Below are 15,079 nucleotides of genomic sequence, written 5' to 3' on the forward strand. Positions count from 1 at the left end.
TTGACACTCACGTATTCGAAATTTTCAGAAACTCAACGTTCCTTCTTTTCCTAGAGGAAGGTGGTTTGGCCACAAAAAATTTGGAATACGTGGGATTGTAATTCGTATGTGTTTCTGTGTGTTTTTGTTGGCTAGCGCTATCTTATTTCTTCCTTCAAATTATATGTAGTTATTATAATATGGCATTTAAATAATCAATTCAAAGCCTTTTTCACCTCAGATATATTTTGAAGTCAGCAATCAATGAGATTAACTACATCTGGTGTTACTTAGTGTAATTCCTTTGTATTGAATAAGAACAGCATGACTTAGATTTTTTAAGTCAAAATAAATTTTTACTCAACACAACATGACCTAGTTTTATATAAACCTGGTAATATCTAGTAAACTTTGATATAGAGCTTCTAAAAATCTTCATATTGTATCAAATAAAAATGTATTTGGAAAAATAGTCACAATTTTAAAATTTCAATTGGCATCAATATAAAGGCAGTAGCATAGGGTTTTCATTTTGTCTCAGGAGCTCTTTGAGAAAATCAAGAATTGACTTGCAATGATTTTGACTTACAATCGTTCAATCAAATTTTTAAGGGACAATGTTACTTTTTCTGTTGTAGGTATTTTAGATTGGATGATCCTTGTACAGATAATTAGAGAGTTATAAATGAATTGGGTTATATTTAATCAGTCTAATTGTAAGAAATTACTTCTTGTTGCCATTTTTTGTGACAATAGTGTATTATATTTTAAATGCTAATACTGATTGTATTATATTGTTAATATTTTCTATCAGTGAATTTGCATCATTAGTGGTCATTCTTCAATTAAAAGTGCCAGCATTAAAGAAAAAATTTGTCATGTGTATTAAATTGATGCGTATTGTACTAATTTTTGTGACATTTTCTTTCAGTTGTTAACTATGGACAAAGCATATGTGCCTGGAAACTGCAATATTTATATTGATGAAGTCGGTCAGCCAAAGTTATATACTTGATGATTACACAAATCAGAGAACCAAATTTGTAAGTTGATGATTCAGGTATTATGTTATTTTAAGCTATGTTGTCCTAAAACTAATCACACTTCAAATGATGTACTGTAATTTTGTAGAATTATAAAACCTAAGTTTTTATCAGTAGCTGAGCAGTTTATTTATTATGATGATATAATATTGTTTAATAAAACATACATTTGAGTTCTTACAATTTTGCACTCAAAATATGGTTAGTTTTTTTAACTTTTCAAAATTCACTGCTATGCATTTGAATATTGGTGGGGTTCTCTATTAATTTGAATAGGCTGTCATTAATTTGCCGAAAGGGAATATGTTTAGGATCTGGGGGAGACCAAACATGGTACATACATTAGCACTGTTTCAACAGTTCTGTCAAGTTGACACAGTCAAAAGTGTATCCCTTCTCATTCCCAAAACATACCTAAGGGATTATTGGGCTAAATTAAAGGAAGGACTAAAATTACACTGGAAAGTGGGTTTATGATCATCGAGAGGGGAAAATAATTTATATTAAAACTCAAGATAGTATCAGAGAACAAGAGCAACAAAAGGAACTTGATTCAATATTGTGAAATAACTATTGAATGATCAACAATTGTGTCATATATACGCAAAACTTCTGAAAGTTTTGGTTTACTTGTTCTAGCAAACACATTTATGGCATGCATTTCATATAATATTGGATATTTTCATAAATCATTTTGGCATACTTGAAAGTCTGAGGCATAAAGCAAAGATGGTTCAAGGTGCCGCAACCAAATCAAGAGGCCATGATATTTCATTCTTTATTTTTTGTTGCTAGTTTATAACTAACATAAAAGCATGCAACTAATAGTGCAAATGGCCCAAGATGTTGACTAACATACTCAATGACATTTAAATATGCAACTCAGGGCAATATATTGGTAACTAACATTTGCTATTCATGTTCTTATCATTAACAGGAACTGTCTTACTTTGGGAATGCCACACCCTTAGTGTATAGGTATCCCAACTCTCTTTATCCCCCCCTCCAGAAATTGTGTAATTTATGTATCCACATGATTCAAAAAAATACAATGAGAATGATGTCTTGCACTCTCCATTATTAGGCCACAGTAGGTAACTTCTGAGTGTCTACTGGCCTTATTATGGGATTATTATTCCACACCCCTTAATATTAGAATTAAAAACCACCGAGCCTCATGCAAGAATTCTTCCCTAATTGATATGCTCTCTATCCCCAAACACGCCTCAGAACACAACACTCCCTTTGATAAATGCTGTAGTGTATCCATCTTAGCATCCCTCCCACCCTCTGATCCTCCACTGAAACTCAAAACATTAGAGCAATCCTTCATCTGGCTCTTGGAGTCCTGGAATTGGCCAGGAATCAATATTAGGCATTAATTACCCTGCTCCAAACATATTTTTATCCCCCCTTCACCGCCATCATCTTCTACATTTTCCCCACCCTTCTCACGCTGCCCCTCCAAACCCTTCCCTTCCGAATTCTCTGCCCACCTTTCCCTTCCTTCCATCGCTCCAGCCCTCCTATTCCCTTCAGTTCTGTCCCTCCCTTCCTGGATAAAGGTGGCCACGACCACCGAAAATTTGAAAAATAGTGAGTCACTTTTTTGTGTGTTTCTGTATTTTTGTCTGCGTCCACCAGTGCTAAGTGTTATACATTATTATTCACGTCCGTGAGACTTTCAAAAAGTGATATATATATATATATATATATATATATATATATATATATATATATATATATATATATATATATATAGATACACATATATATATATATATATATATATATATATATATATATATATATATAGACAAAAACACAGAAACACTGGTAGCATATATATATATATATATATATATATATATATATATATATATGACGGCGTTTTAAATAAAACTTGTCAGGTCCCCATAGTTTTTCAATTCATTTTGAACGAATTAAATTCAATCGTCTTCTTCGAGACGTTATGAAACAGCACTAAACATTAAATACACGTGCCCATATTGTTCTTAAACCATGAGTTTAGATGATCTTATTCAGATTGAAACCGTTCGAGCAGTTCATGCGTTTAGAAGCGTTATTTAAAAAATAAACATTTTGTAAGTTCAATCGACTTTGAATTAAATCTTATTATCATATCATATAAAATCGAAGATAAAAATGCCAATTGCTCTGAAGGACGCTTACGTGAGGGAGGTCATTAGCAGCCGAAAGATTGCTTCTCGTGATAATTAATAGGGGCGCCGAGGTGGTATTGGAGTGGTATACTAGATGCTGGTAGCAAAATTTTTGCCGATAGGTCCCTAGTCTGCCTCGTTCTCCTTCAAACCTAGTCTATTCCCTTGTTTTTCTAATAAACTTGTTGCCCACACTTTCATATCATAGTAATATTTGCCAATCTAATTCTCTAGCGTGATCTCTTTCTTTTAGTAACTCTTCCATTGAATCGTCGTGTGGGCACTTATTGTGGCTCAAGTGATATGAAATAATCCGACATAATTGTTTGAAAATATTTACTCATGGCTCATTTATTTTTTTTTAAATTATTATTTGAGGGCACTCATATTCTTCTGTGTCCTACAAGAAAGTTTAACATTCCAAGGTAAACCTTAAGTACCCAACTTTTTCGTGTTGGCTCTCTACTAGATGGTAGGAGGGGATCAATACCTATCCAATAAGGACTATTCATTTTCGATATCAATATTGCTTGATGACGCTCGGAGCGACAAAGAAGGTCCAGAGAGGCGAAAGCGAGGTCAGGAATCATGAGATTCTCCCCTTCACACCAGCTATGGGGTGTAGAACACCAGGCGACGCCCAACGATTTAGAAAGGCACCTATTAATTGGGTAGCAGATTTTTCATGATGCATACACTTTGGCAGTAGAAATGAGTTGTCTAATGCAGTTTATGCTGGAGCGCTTTGAATTTTTCAGGGAAAACTGGATCTAGTACAACACATTTACAAGCATGCGATTCTGGTCGTAGAAAAGCCCTGTGTTGAGGAACCAAACAAAAGCGTGATGACAGCGATATCCCTCAGGAATAATGTATGCGTACCTATACCACGATCTGGCTCTCCGCAGGTACCAGTGCCGGTCTTTGGGGGTAGCAAGCGGTGCGACGGCACCGGGCCCCGCGGATGTCGTTTACAAACATGTTACGAATTACGATCACGTGAGAGATTTTGTAACTTCACGAGCGCCTCACTGGAAGAGCCATGGAATTTACGAATAACTGATAAGAGATGGAAAGCTTGCAGCACCCTTCGTCGTTGTGCGGTTATTATTTGCTGTCTTGTCGAAACCATAATGTTCCCGCTGAGCACATTGGTACCGCTCCCGCTACATTATAACCATAACGTCAAGCCCCGCGCAGTGGCGGCTGCACAAGGATCCGCTCATCAGTAAGGCCGCCTCTGGCAGGTATACTGCCTGTAAGGGAGCCAGGCTGGGTAGTTTCCATAGAGGACTGATCCAGGATTTCATGGTACTTCTTAAGTTATTATATCGTCTGAGTTTAATTAAAATACCCTGAAATCGTATTCCTCTACGATTTTATAAAAATATGCCCCTCTCAGGGCGATTTTAGGTGATGACAGGGAGAAGTATTTCAAAAAAATATTTAAGAACACTCAGATATCAAAGCAAAACTCTCGGGGATTTTTCGCATGAGAAAATGGCAACGTTTGAGCGGAGTAGGAGCAGTCTCCATAGTTTTGGTTTAGACGTAAAAATTCCCAGATAATTCCCTTTGATTCCACGTAAATATTTTCGCGCTATATCTGATTTAATATATATTAGGGATTCGGAAATAATTGGGCAAGTTGCTTCCTTTGACCAGACCAATAAAAAAACTGGAATTCTCAAAGAGGCTTCATGGTAATAGAGCCACATAGTAATATACAAAGCAAGTGCATGTGGTCAGTTGCAAAGCGAGGCGTGTCTTTTAGTAATTGCAATTAAAAGAATCCATAGTGAGCGAAAAAAAACCTCAAGGCACTTGTTAATCTTTAGACATTAATACGGGTTGAATTTTCAATGGGTGAAATATCATCACTATGAAGTGGTTACCCGAGGAAATCGTCATGACGTCACATGACTCATGGCAGCGTTGCGGGTGTTTTTGTAAACATCCGTTGACGCAGCTGTGAGTCAGTCAATGCAAGAGAAAATTTTCAAAAGCCCTGCAAAGAATGTTTACATGGACTCATTGATTTTAAGACGTCTCAAATGGAAAAAAGTATCAACTAGAAATTAATTATGTCATGGTGAAGTTGAAATGGTTCGTTACCCGAGGAGCAAAAGCTGAAGAACCTTCTCCACGTTCTTACGGCAATACGGGCTAAGGGGCGGAAAGTGGGACGCTTATCCTTCAATGATTAACTGGTACTAAATCGATATAATTTATGAAACATGTTTTAGATTCGAACGGGCTTATTGTGAAAGAAAGGTAAACCATAAAATAAAAATGGAGAATTCATCATGATAAAAACGATAGCAACATTTGCCTCGGAAGTCATCTCACATTATTACGTAATTCAAAATATATTTTTGCGTCCTTCATTTGATGAACTGAATTTTTTTCCCGCTCACACATATTTTCCAAATTTCTTATGCGTACGGCAGATGGTTATCGTTTTTGAGTCATGCTGTATCGAAGGTAACTTTAGCGTAGGAAAACTACCAAGAAGTATTTCCACTTAGCGGGAGGAAGTTTAGCATAACCAGCATGAGCCTGAGCCAGGGCCATCGATAGTATAAATGGTGCCTTGGTCAAGGAATGAGTGAGGCTTCATTACTCATGAGGCAATTATTTTTTCCCAAACAACAATGTACATTCCTGGCAAAATCACAAACTCAAGGTTTCGTCAATAATTAGTATGCATAATTCCCGGAATAGGAAAACGCGACGTAAAATTTAAGGAGAAAATGGGATGACAAAGTTTTCATAGATTTTGTATATTTCAGGAACTACATAGACCCTTGAAGAAATTTGGATTGGGAAACCTTGGCAAGGCTTCCGAAAAGTCAACCTCGTGCGAAATTACGTTTTCATTGGGCATCCGTGCAAAAGATAGTCGCTCGTTAGCCTTACCGCTCGCGAAACTTCGCTATGCCAGGCTCAAATTATTGTCAATTTAATTTAGTAGTCAATTTCCAATTTATTCTCGCGCGCCGGGTCTCTCGAACTCACCATTCATGTAGGACTAGGGGGAGTATTACGCCAAATGTAGGTTTCGTCTGGCATTTATCTGATCGTGAAACGAATCAACTGTAGAAAATAAAGTAGAGAGGGATATATGTAGATTAGTATTTGAACCTACCTAGGCCTATAAACTTTACTCTTCAAACTTTAAGTCTTCCGTGGAAAATAGTTTGGCGTTCAGATGCTTCACGATTTATTATTATTTGTAAAGAGAAACTCAACCAAAGGCAAACGAATTTTTAAAATATTGTATTTCGTTAGGCTTACGGGATTATGTTTGAGGGAAAATTCCGTCAAGGAATACTTTTGGGGAACGCGTCCCCTCCCTCTACCCCTGTATCAGACACGACCATGCTCTACAACTAGAGACAGAAATTGTTAGCCAAGCTTCTGGCTTTGATTCTTCAGGTGTATTATTGTGTCATTTGCGTAGGTGGTGGACATTGATTTTCAAGATTCTGTGTAGTTTCTCTAATCAGGTGGTGAATTTTCGTAAAGCGATTATTAATAGAGACAGAAATTGTTAGCCAAGCTTCTGGCTTTGATTCTTCAGGTGGATTATTAGGTCATTTGCGTAGGTGGTGGACATTGATTTTCAATATTCTGTGTAGTTTCTCTAATCAGGTGGTGAGTTTTCGTAAAGCGATTATTAATAAATACTTGAAAAATTTGCTTGCACTCATTCCATGTAAAGCAGCATTCGCATTATAATAATCATTAATAACGCAGTATAATTGGTAAGTCATAACGAAAAATTCTTCAAAGCCTATCTATGCAATAGAAACTTGCCAATTCATCGAGTGTGTTAGAATTATTGAGGAACGTAGAGAATCTTATGATCATTTGGGTCAGTTGGTCTACCAATGATGCACATTATAGTTTTAGACTAGACAAATTTTTCAAGTTTGTTGCAGACATTGATCGATTTATCATTCTTCAAGGGAAATTTCATGAAGTAAGTTTATGTCGGTAGTACTTATGTGCCTACGAATGAAATTTGAATGTTTTCATTGAAGAATTTGTGATCTTCTCACTGTTGATTAACTTGGAGGATGTGGAGCTATTGGCTGTTAAAGAAATAATCCCAAGGAAGAAGATCCTAAGGCCAATAAAAATAATTACGAAGAACTCCTATACCGGTATTTCGGTCACCAGGTGACCATCGACGGGGAGAAAATCAAATAGGGCACTTGAACTTGGAGGAAGAATGTGCACCAGGCACTGTCCAAAGTCAAGTGGGTGTTCAGGTCGGGGGGTGAGGTATATATACATGGAGGGGCAAGGGGGGAGGGGTTAAGTGATGGTCGGTAGGTGGGGGGGAGTTTGTTGAGGTCACGTGGGAAGGAGTGGGGGAAGAGTGGTGGCTATTAGGAGGGGGCTGCCTATTTCTGAAATGACTATCAAAGTTAAAAAGTGAACTGTTGATGATGTCTGGTTCATTGTTCATAAGTTTATTCTTGTTTAAGTGAATGTGTAAACTCTCACATGCATCGAGTTTACAGTGTTGTATCGGTTTTAATAATGTTAAGTCGTTAGGAGTGATAGAGTGTTCCGTTTCAAAAATGTGTTTGTTGTACGACCGTTGATCTATCGAAACGTCCGTTCTTAAAATGTGCTATGTGTTCCTTAAATCTGATTTTGGGATTGCGTTTCGTCTGTCCAATGTAGGAGAGTTGGCAGTGTGAGCAAGTAATTTCGTAAATACCTGATTTGTCTAACTGTGGTGTTATGTCTTTCGGGTTCCCTAAACACGTAAGAAGAGTGTTACGGTTCGAGTAAGTGACCTTGGTGTCAATTTGTTTAAAGACCTTATCAAGGCCTCGGGTTAATGTGGGGTAGAAAGGTAATGCGATAAATTTATTATTGTTGTCTTCCCGTTGTGGTAGGAGTGTAGTGTGTTTATTAGCAAGTTTTCTTTTTTTGTTTCTAACTAATTTGCCTATAATTTGGGGCGTGTATCCGTTGTTAATGGCTATTTGTTTGATGTTTTCCAACTCTTTGAAATAGCGTTGTTTGTTGAGTGGTGTCGTCAGTAGTCTGTGTATGAGAAAATTAAAAGCTGCCATTTTTTGTTGAAAGGGGTGGTGTGAATCTGCTTTGATGTAGTTGTCGGTGTGGGTCTGTTTTCGAAAAATGTCAAACTCTAAGCCCTCTTGGTTTCTAATTACTAGTATGTCCAAGAAAGGCAGTGAGTTATGTTGTTCGACTTCAAAGGTGAATTTTATGGAATCGTGTTTTTTGTTCAGCCGGTCCAAAAAGTCATTTATGTCACACTTGCTGGTGTCAAAAATGGCAAAATTGTCGTCTACGTATCTAAGCCAAGTGTTGGGGAAATAGTCAAACGTGTGTCTACAGTCTTTTTCAAAGTAATGTAGGAAGATGTTAGCGACAAAGCAGGAAAGAGGATTTCCCATAGCTGTGCCTTGCGTTTGTTTGTAAAATTTTTGGTTGAATTGAAAGTATGTTATGTCCATGCAAGTTTTAGTAAGAGTAACGTATTCTTTAATTCCAATGGGTGTTATGTCTTTTGGAAATGGAAAATTTATTGTTTGTAGTTAATTGAAGGGTGAGTTCAGTTTTATTGAGTGGTTGCCTCACATTGAAATATTGGGAGAATGATAATAGAAAAAAGTCAATGTTCGTTCGCAGGTTTCCGCGGCGATGAGTAGGTGATTTCCACATTTTGTGAAAAAAGTCAATGACTGCAATAGAATAGGTTCATAATAATTTTATCGGTACATCGATATCTCGTCAATCGTGCAATATTATTTCCGAAGTACAGATTCCTCTGACTTAGGATTGTAATTCAAAAAATTTTAAAACTGACAATATTGATATCTATTCTGCTCAAACACACGCTTGACTTACTCTGTTTGGCGGGAATGGTTCCTTGAGTGTTCGCTTAGAAATAATATGCACGCGTCATGAGTTCAATAGTATTTTACACCATTAAGCTATTATTTCCAGTTTTGCCAGATCCAAATACCTGGAGGGTGCAAGCGCTCAATGTGAACTACATGTATATCGCTCGATGTGCAATATTCTCTCTCATATTTACGATTAATGTGTGCCCATGTATCCTATGCATGGCATAGTTACGCATGTTGACGATATTTATTGGTCCTCGATATAGGAATGGCTGGACTATTGGGAACCAATCCGATGATTACTAACCTGAAAATACTGATGCAAATGCGTATATTTTGCGTCATTTCGTTCCATCATTGGAAATCCATCTGTTGTTTTAGACGGTCCTGAACAACCCCATGTTAAATATCAAGTCGTAACTCCTCCATTCAAAAAACACTGTATGTGCTATATTATTTTACTCTTATGATCTTAATATTTTTCACTAACTTTCGTATCATTAAAAAAATTATAATCTTCTTTCGTCTTCTCTGCTCTCCAAACATTCTCCCTTTTATCGCAGCTTTCAATAACCCACCACACTTAAATCTCTCCTCCGTTCACAAGTTCTGCCCGCAAGCTTCGCCTCGGAGGAGTTACTAAAAATTTCTTTGTTAAAAAAAATATTCTGCCAGTTGAAACACGATAGCGGATCAGATGAGAGGGCGATGCCTTTAGACGACCTGAGTCTCTTTCTAGACGGTGTATCTGAGGAAGATGGAAAGAGTGGAGTGAAGAGGATGGAGTAGTGTGAAGAGAAGGTTAGAGGCAATTAATAAGGGTGGACCAACTCAGGAAGGATTGTAGTGCATGACGATGGTGATCTTAATGCTTGGAATTGAAGATTTCATTGTCCCCAGTCATTTTTTACAACGAACCGTCCAAACCGGGGTGCAATATGAATTTTGCGCGTTAGGGTTTCCATCTTGTAATCGATGTAGCATAGGTTTAGAATCAAGGGTCAGCTAGTTTATAAACGATTGGGCTAGCAATAAAATTCCTAATTGTGCATCTCGATTTTCAGTAAAAGTTTGAAGATTCTTTGGGAATGTTAAGCAACAAAATTCCCCATTTGAAAAGGAATGTACATTTTCCTATGGTTCTCTCAACAATAATCTGTAGAAACACCTAAATTTTCATCTATGGGCACATCTAAGGAACTGTCACTCGGGGAATGATTACCACAAACGGTAACTTATTCCCACTTCTAAGAAAATGATCAGCGCGATTCATAATGTTAATGTTTGGGACTTTAGAGGTAATCACTCAGGTGCGTAGCCGAGGTTTAATTTTTGGGTGTATGACGAGTAAAGAATAATGCATTCCTCAATAAACGTAAGCCAACGGGCAGAGATCATTCCAATAGACGGCTGGCATGGGCTGCGCGCCTGCAAGTGTCGTTACCCAATCATGTGTCCAGTCACGGGAAAGAGTCGCAACTCATTAAATCCGGATTTTTTCGGATTTTTATATACCCTTCACGTCGACAATCTATCTAGTTTTGGTCAGTTTTTAACAATCCGGATATTGCGTATAAGCATTTTTTTGCCGCGGAGGTAACTTACAGAACAATACTTAGAGAATTTTAAATGATTTCTTGGGTGATCTCTGTTTGGTTACTGTTTGTTTCTCATCGGAATAATCAACGAACTACCTTCCAGATCCATTTGATATTCTGAATGCAGTTTTAAATACAAGCATCAGTATTCTGGTACAGTCAGTAATATCTTTAGTATGAAATCAATCATACTATTGGCCCGTAATACTTAAGTATTTTTTTAAATTTTAAAAATCAAATTGTGCACCCTTCTTCAATTACTAGCAAACTGCCAACATGTAACACTTCCCTGAATAAAAAAATTGCAATCGTAATTTATATGCATCTAAATAATGTCCTGCCATTATAAAGCCTTTGATAATGCATTAAATGGAATTGTGAATTTGTTAAAGTAGTTGTAAAAGATGGCAGCAACGTCTTTAAAATATTCTCGAGTGATCGCATACTTCACAAGAGCAAAATAAATCGATAAATAAGGAGTTAAGAGCTACAGTTTTACACCCGGTGTGACAAAATCAAGTATTTCTTGACTATTAATTGCTAATTGTTCATCTTACGATAAGCATACCTCAAAATCTGTCTGAGATATGGAAGTCAGGCGACTCCGTCCAAGGTCGAGGGTCGCAAGATGTGGCATGTGCTTCAAAGCTTTCGCTGGGAATTCAGTAAGTTGGTTGTCTGCCAAGCTTAGGAATTTGATGTCTGTCATCCCAGCAAAAGTGTCTTCGTTTATCCGTCTGAAAATAAAATAATCCTTTCAAAACAGCAAATCACACTCAAATCTGTGGATAAATTATATCACGAGAAAAAAATGAATATGTTGACCAAAGATGGAAATTTCTATTCCAATAACGAGAAGGGATACTCTTAATTTGATTTTCATTTCATATTTATGCGCTTTATTTTGATTTATATTTTAATGTTATTAACACAGCAAAATGAAGTACATTCGGCCATATTTTTATCGGAGTTTTGGCCTGCCTCCACTTAATCCCCTCTAAAAATGTAGGCGGCCACGCGTGTCAAGGATTTACTGAGAGAAATTTTTAGCGTCAAACTTTCGGAGAAATAAATTAAATACTCTCAACTAGTAGAAATAGTCTCAACTCTGTCGCTAATGGCAGAGAAAATCTAAAACCAGCTAATGTGGAATTTTGGTTGTATTTGGATTAGCTGAATTTATTTGTGTATTCCAAAATAATTTTACTATATTATATATGTTTTTTAATAAAACTAATTAAATATCCCCAAAATTATTAATGAAATCATCTCGGATTCCAAAGAAACTGCGGGAGATGCTGCAACAGTAACTTTTAACGGAGTTATCCGCTAATGTACATTTCAATGCAAAAATTTCAGTGTAAAAATCATTCGCCTTGACCGGGATTCGAACCCGGATTCCTCAATGTCCGGTCGAGTGCTTCGAATCCTGGTCAAGGCGGATGATTTTTACACTCTGAAATTGTTGCATTGAAATCATCCCAGGTTTTCCACCGGGTTAGGTTCTCTATCTCCGTCGACGTTCCGATGAACGGCTCGCTCATCACCTTCGGGACTAGGCCGGTTCCTCACACCTACTCCCTTTATCTTCTCATGGAACAGGTATTCAAATTCTCATCTTAAGTGTTCTAAAATTAGTTTTCGAAAGGGAGAGGAAAGAATTAGGTGTGGTGAAGCGACACTTTCCTAAAGACCATAAGCGAATGCTCATCGGAACGTCGGCGAAGATAGAGGGAAAATGATGGAAAACCCGAAAAGATTTGACTAAAAGATTTTAGCCGGGAAAGCACCATATATACCCCAAAAACGCCAACGGGGTGTCAATTAGTAAGATGAATTCTTCATGCCTAATCCACTGGCGCGAGTTTTTGTTTTCAACTCCTATTTCATTATTTTTTGTATAAAATCAACCGTCGTTGATGTGTAGGTTTGGTATTTATAAGTGAAAGTATTATTGGCAATGAGCATCGTCTTGCAAACAAATATTTTATAGAAGGATGTACCTCAATTAAATCGAGCGGGTATCGTACAAGAAATACGAAGTAAGAATGTGGAATAATGGCTTGACATAATCATAAGTTCTTGATTTAATTTTACCTGCATCATGGAAAAATAATGAGTTAGCTGTTACGCACGTGCGATGTGTGTTTTTAATTCTTTCGTAGGTGAAATTTCCCCTTCCCGCGGGGAATAAAAATTTGTCTCGTGGCATTCTCAAGGAACTAGAGAATCCCCACGCTTCTGGCACGGCACATTGTGGGGGAAGGAAGAGAGAGAGCATGCCGAAGAATCGTTAACATCGGTCACTGTGTAAATGACCCCCAATTATATTGCGTATGCCTCGAAGTGGACCTCACTCCTCGTGCCGTTATCAAAATGGAGAGGAGGAGGGTGGGTGGGAAATCTTGGTGCTCGCGATAAAAACGTTGATGAACTGTCGCTCTAGGGCGAGCGCAAGTTGACTCCGCGACAGCCAGTCAAGACATCGCATGACTAGCGAAAGCTACGCATTTCCAATCGATCAGTGGCATATTGATCGTCGTTGTCTCTTCAACCTCAAATGAACTTTTTGGCTGTTCGTAGTGGAAAACGCCGAGGAGGAAGATAGTGTGGGAAAGGGTGGTGGACCGTAGTGGTTAATTCTTCAATTCCCTCATATTCTCGTTTCCGGCACTACTGCGTCATTTTTAGTGGATTTCAAAGCCATTGCCATTATATTTATACTGGAATCGTCCATGTACTTATCAGATCGCCCACTCATCAGTCTTTTTTCCTTTCGAGCTAGCTGTTATGCCTTCGAGACATTTCCCTGGGCAGAGAAGCTGAGCGTTCTTCATTTCTCACGAGATCTCTCCCTGTTGTGAAATGACCACTGGGCAGAGTCGGGTAGCATTCGATGCACTGAAATTGTCGTTTTTAATTTCGATTAGCTTCATTATTTAAGGTTGTACGCAGATTGCACTTCCATCTACAGTAATTTCTTAACACTTTGAAGCATGAGGTATAATTTTGAATTTGTGACTTACTTCATCTCACATGCAAAATATCTCATCCCGTCACATAAAGAGGAATGAAACTGAGGGATCACCTGCTTCCGTGTTTTGTAGAGCGTTATCGATAATACCAAAAGTATTTTGAGTCAAATCATAAATCTTTAGATTAAACGGCGTTTTATATTTCACTCAAAATAACGCATTTTATTGAAGTTTTCTTACGAAAATGTGTCATGAATGAGAGATGATCAGTTTATTTAGTATTTATCGAATCAGCAAATATTTCGAAATTTATCGAACTTTTCCATTTACGTCATAAACAATATAATTTAGCATAAGGTGGCATAGTTAGCCATTTTGTGTGTTTTTAGCACGAATTGAGATATTATCTCTAGCGTCTTGTACGATACCCCAAAATGATGGCTGAAAATCTCTGGTTTTGCGAGAGAAATCATGATTCGATTGCAAACCGTTCGATTTAATTATCACAGAGTATTTTTTATTAAAGTTTACGCTAAAATGTTTAGAAAATCTCGGTCAATTTTGGGTGTTCTGTTTGAGAGGCAGCGCGATAAAATAAAAATATATGTATACTCTTCTGACTACACTTATGAATTATGGCAATCGATTAAACGACGCCGTAAATTGGGGCTTTTTGGGGGGGGTAAGATTTTACGCTACATATTTTTTCAATCATGCATTCCAACCGAAGACACTTGTCAATGATTGCGCAGAGAAGTCATACGATGTATTCAACTGACTTGATTAATGTAGGAGATGCTGTTGGAAAGTTCTCTTCCATATGAAGTTTTCCACTAAAAGACATTTTACAAGAAGAGCTTACAAATTTACGTGCAAACTTGCAATAATTTCTAATATCCGTGAGAAACTGTAAAATATTGTATGCGTTGAGTAAATAAGTGGCTTTTATATAACGCGAAATAACTGCGTATAACAATGAAAAGTTAACATTAATAAACGCTTATGCTAAAATATCAAAACCTAAGTTTTTGAACGATGTTCTTATCTAGCATTTTATGGCACTAAAAAAAATTAATAACTCCATGTGATTGCATGATTTAAAAGGTGCCCCAACATCCCCCACCAAATTCACTCGTGAGGGCTCTTCGGGCATAATGCTGATATACAAGTTGCATTAGTTTCATTTACAGGAGATAGAAAATTAATTGGACCCTTTTCAGTGGACATATTCCACTCGTTCAATTTATTAAAACTGCTATTATTTGCGATGTCTATCGTTCTAAATTTGACCTCTACAAAATTTCAATTATTGTTACATTATAAATACGGCAATCTTACAAATTGAATCAGCAACAAAAGTACTATTCATGCCATTCCAGCATAAAAACATAAAATAAAACTATA

The 15,079-nt window shown here is 37.2% G+C and overlaps 2 protein-coding genes across 4 annotated transcripts in view; one reads left to right on the top strand and one right to left on the bottom strand.

Moving 5' to 3' along the window:
* Window positions 1-1,082, top strand: part of Flo1 (flotillin-1) — a 34,288-nt gene extending 33,206 nt beyond the window's left edge. Inside the window, exon 13 of one of the 3 annotated variants that reach the window (XR_011701540.1) lies at window positions 911-1,016. Coding sequence is in view for 2 of the 3 variants with exons in the window: in XM_071588610.1 (XP_071444711.1) it covers window positions 911-994 (84 nt within the window). In the remaining variant the exon portion in view is untranslated. Of the gene's footprint in view, window positions 1-910 lie in introns of all 3 variants that reach the window. The other 2 variants (XM_071588610.1, XM_071588612.1) reach the window with 2 other exon arrangements.
* The window catches only part of ltl (larval translucida), a 63,460-nt gene that overhangs the window by 8,391 nt on the left and 39,990 nt on the right, over window positions 1-15,079 (bottom strand). The window contains exon 2 of the mRNA XM_071588609.1: window positions 11,269-11,437. Coding sequence (XP_071444710.1) covers window positions 11,269-11,437 — 169 coding nt within the window. The remainder of the gene's footprint in view (window positions 1-11,268; window positions 11,438-15,079) is intronic.

Source organism: Hetaerina americana, unplaced genomic scaffold, assembly GCF_022747635.1.
Source record: "Hetaerina americana unplaced genomic scaffold, ioHetAmer1.1.p SCAF_3, whole genome shotgun sequence".
Classification (NCBI taxonomy): domain Eukaryota; kingdom Metazoa; phylum Arthropoda; class Insecta; order Odonata; family Calopterygidae; genus Hetaerina; species Hetaerina americana.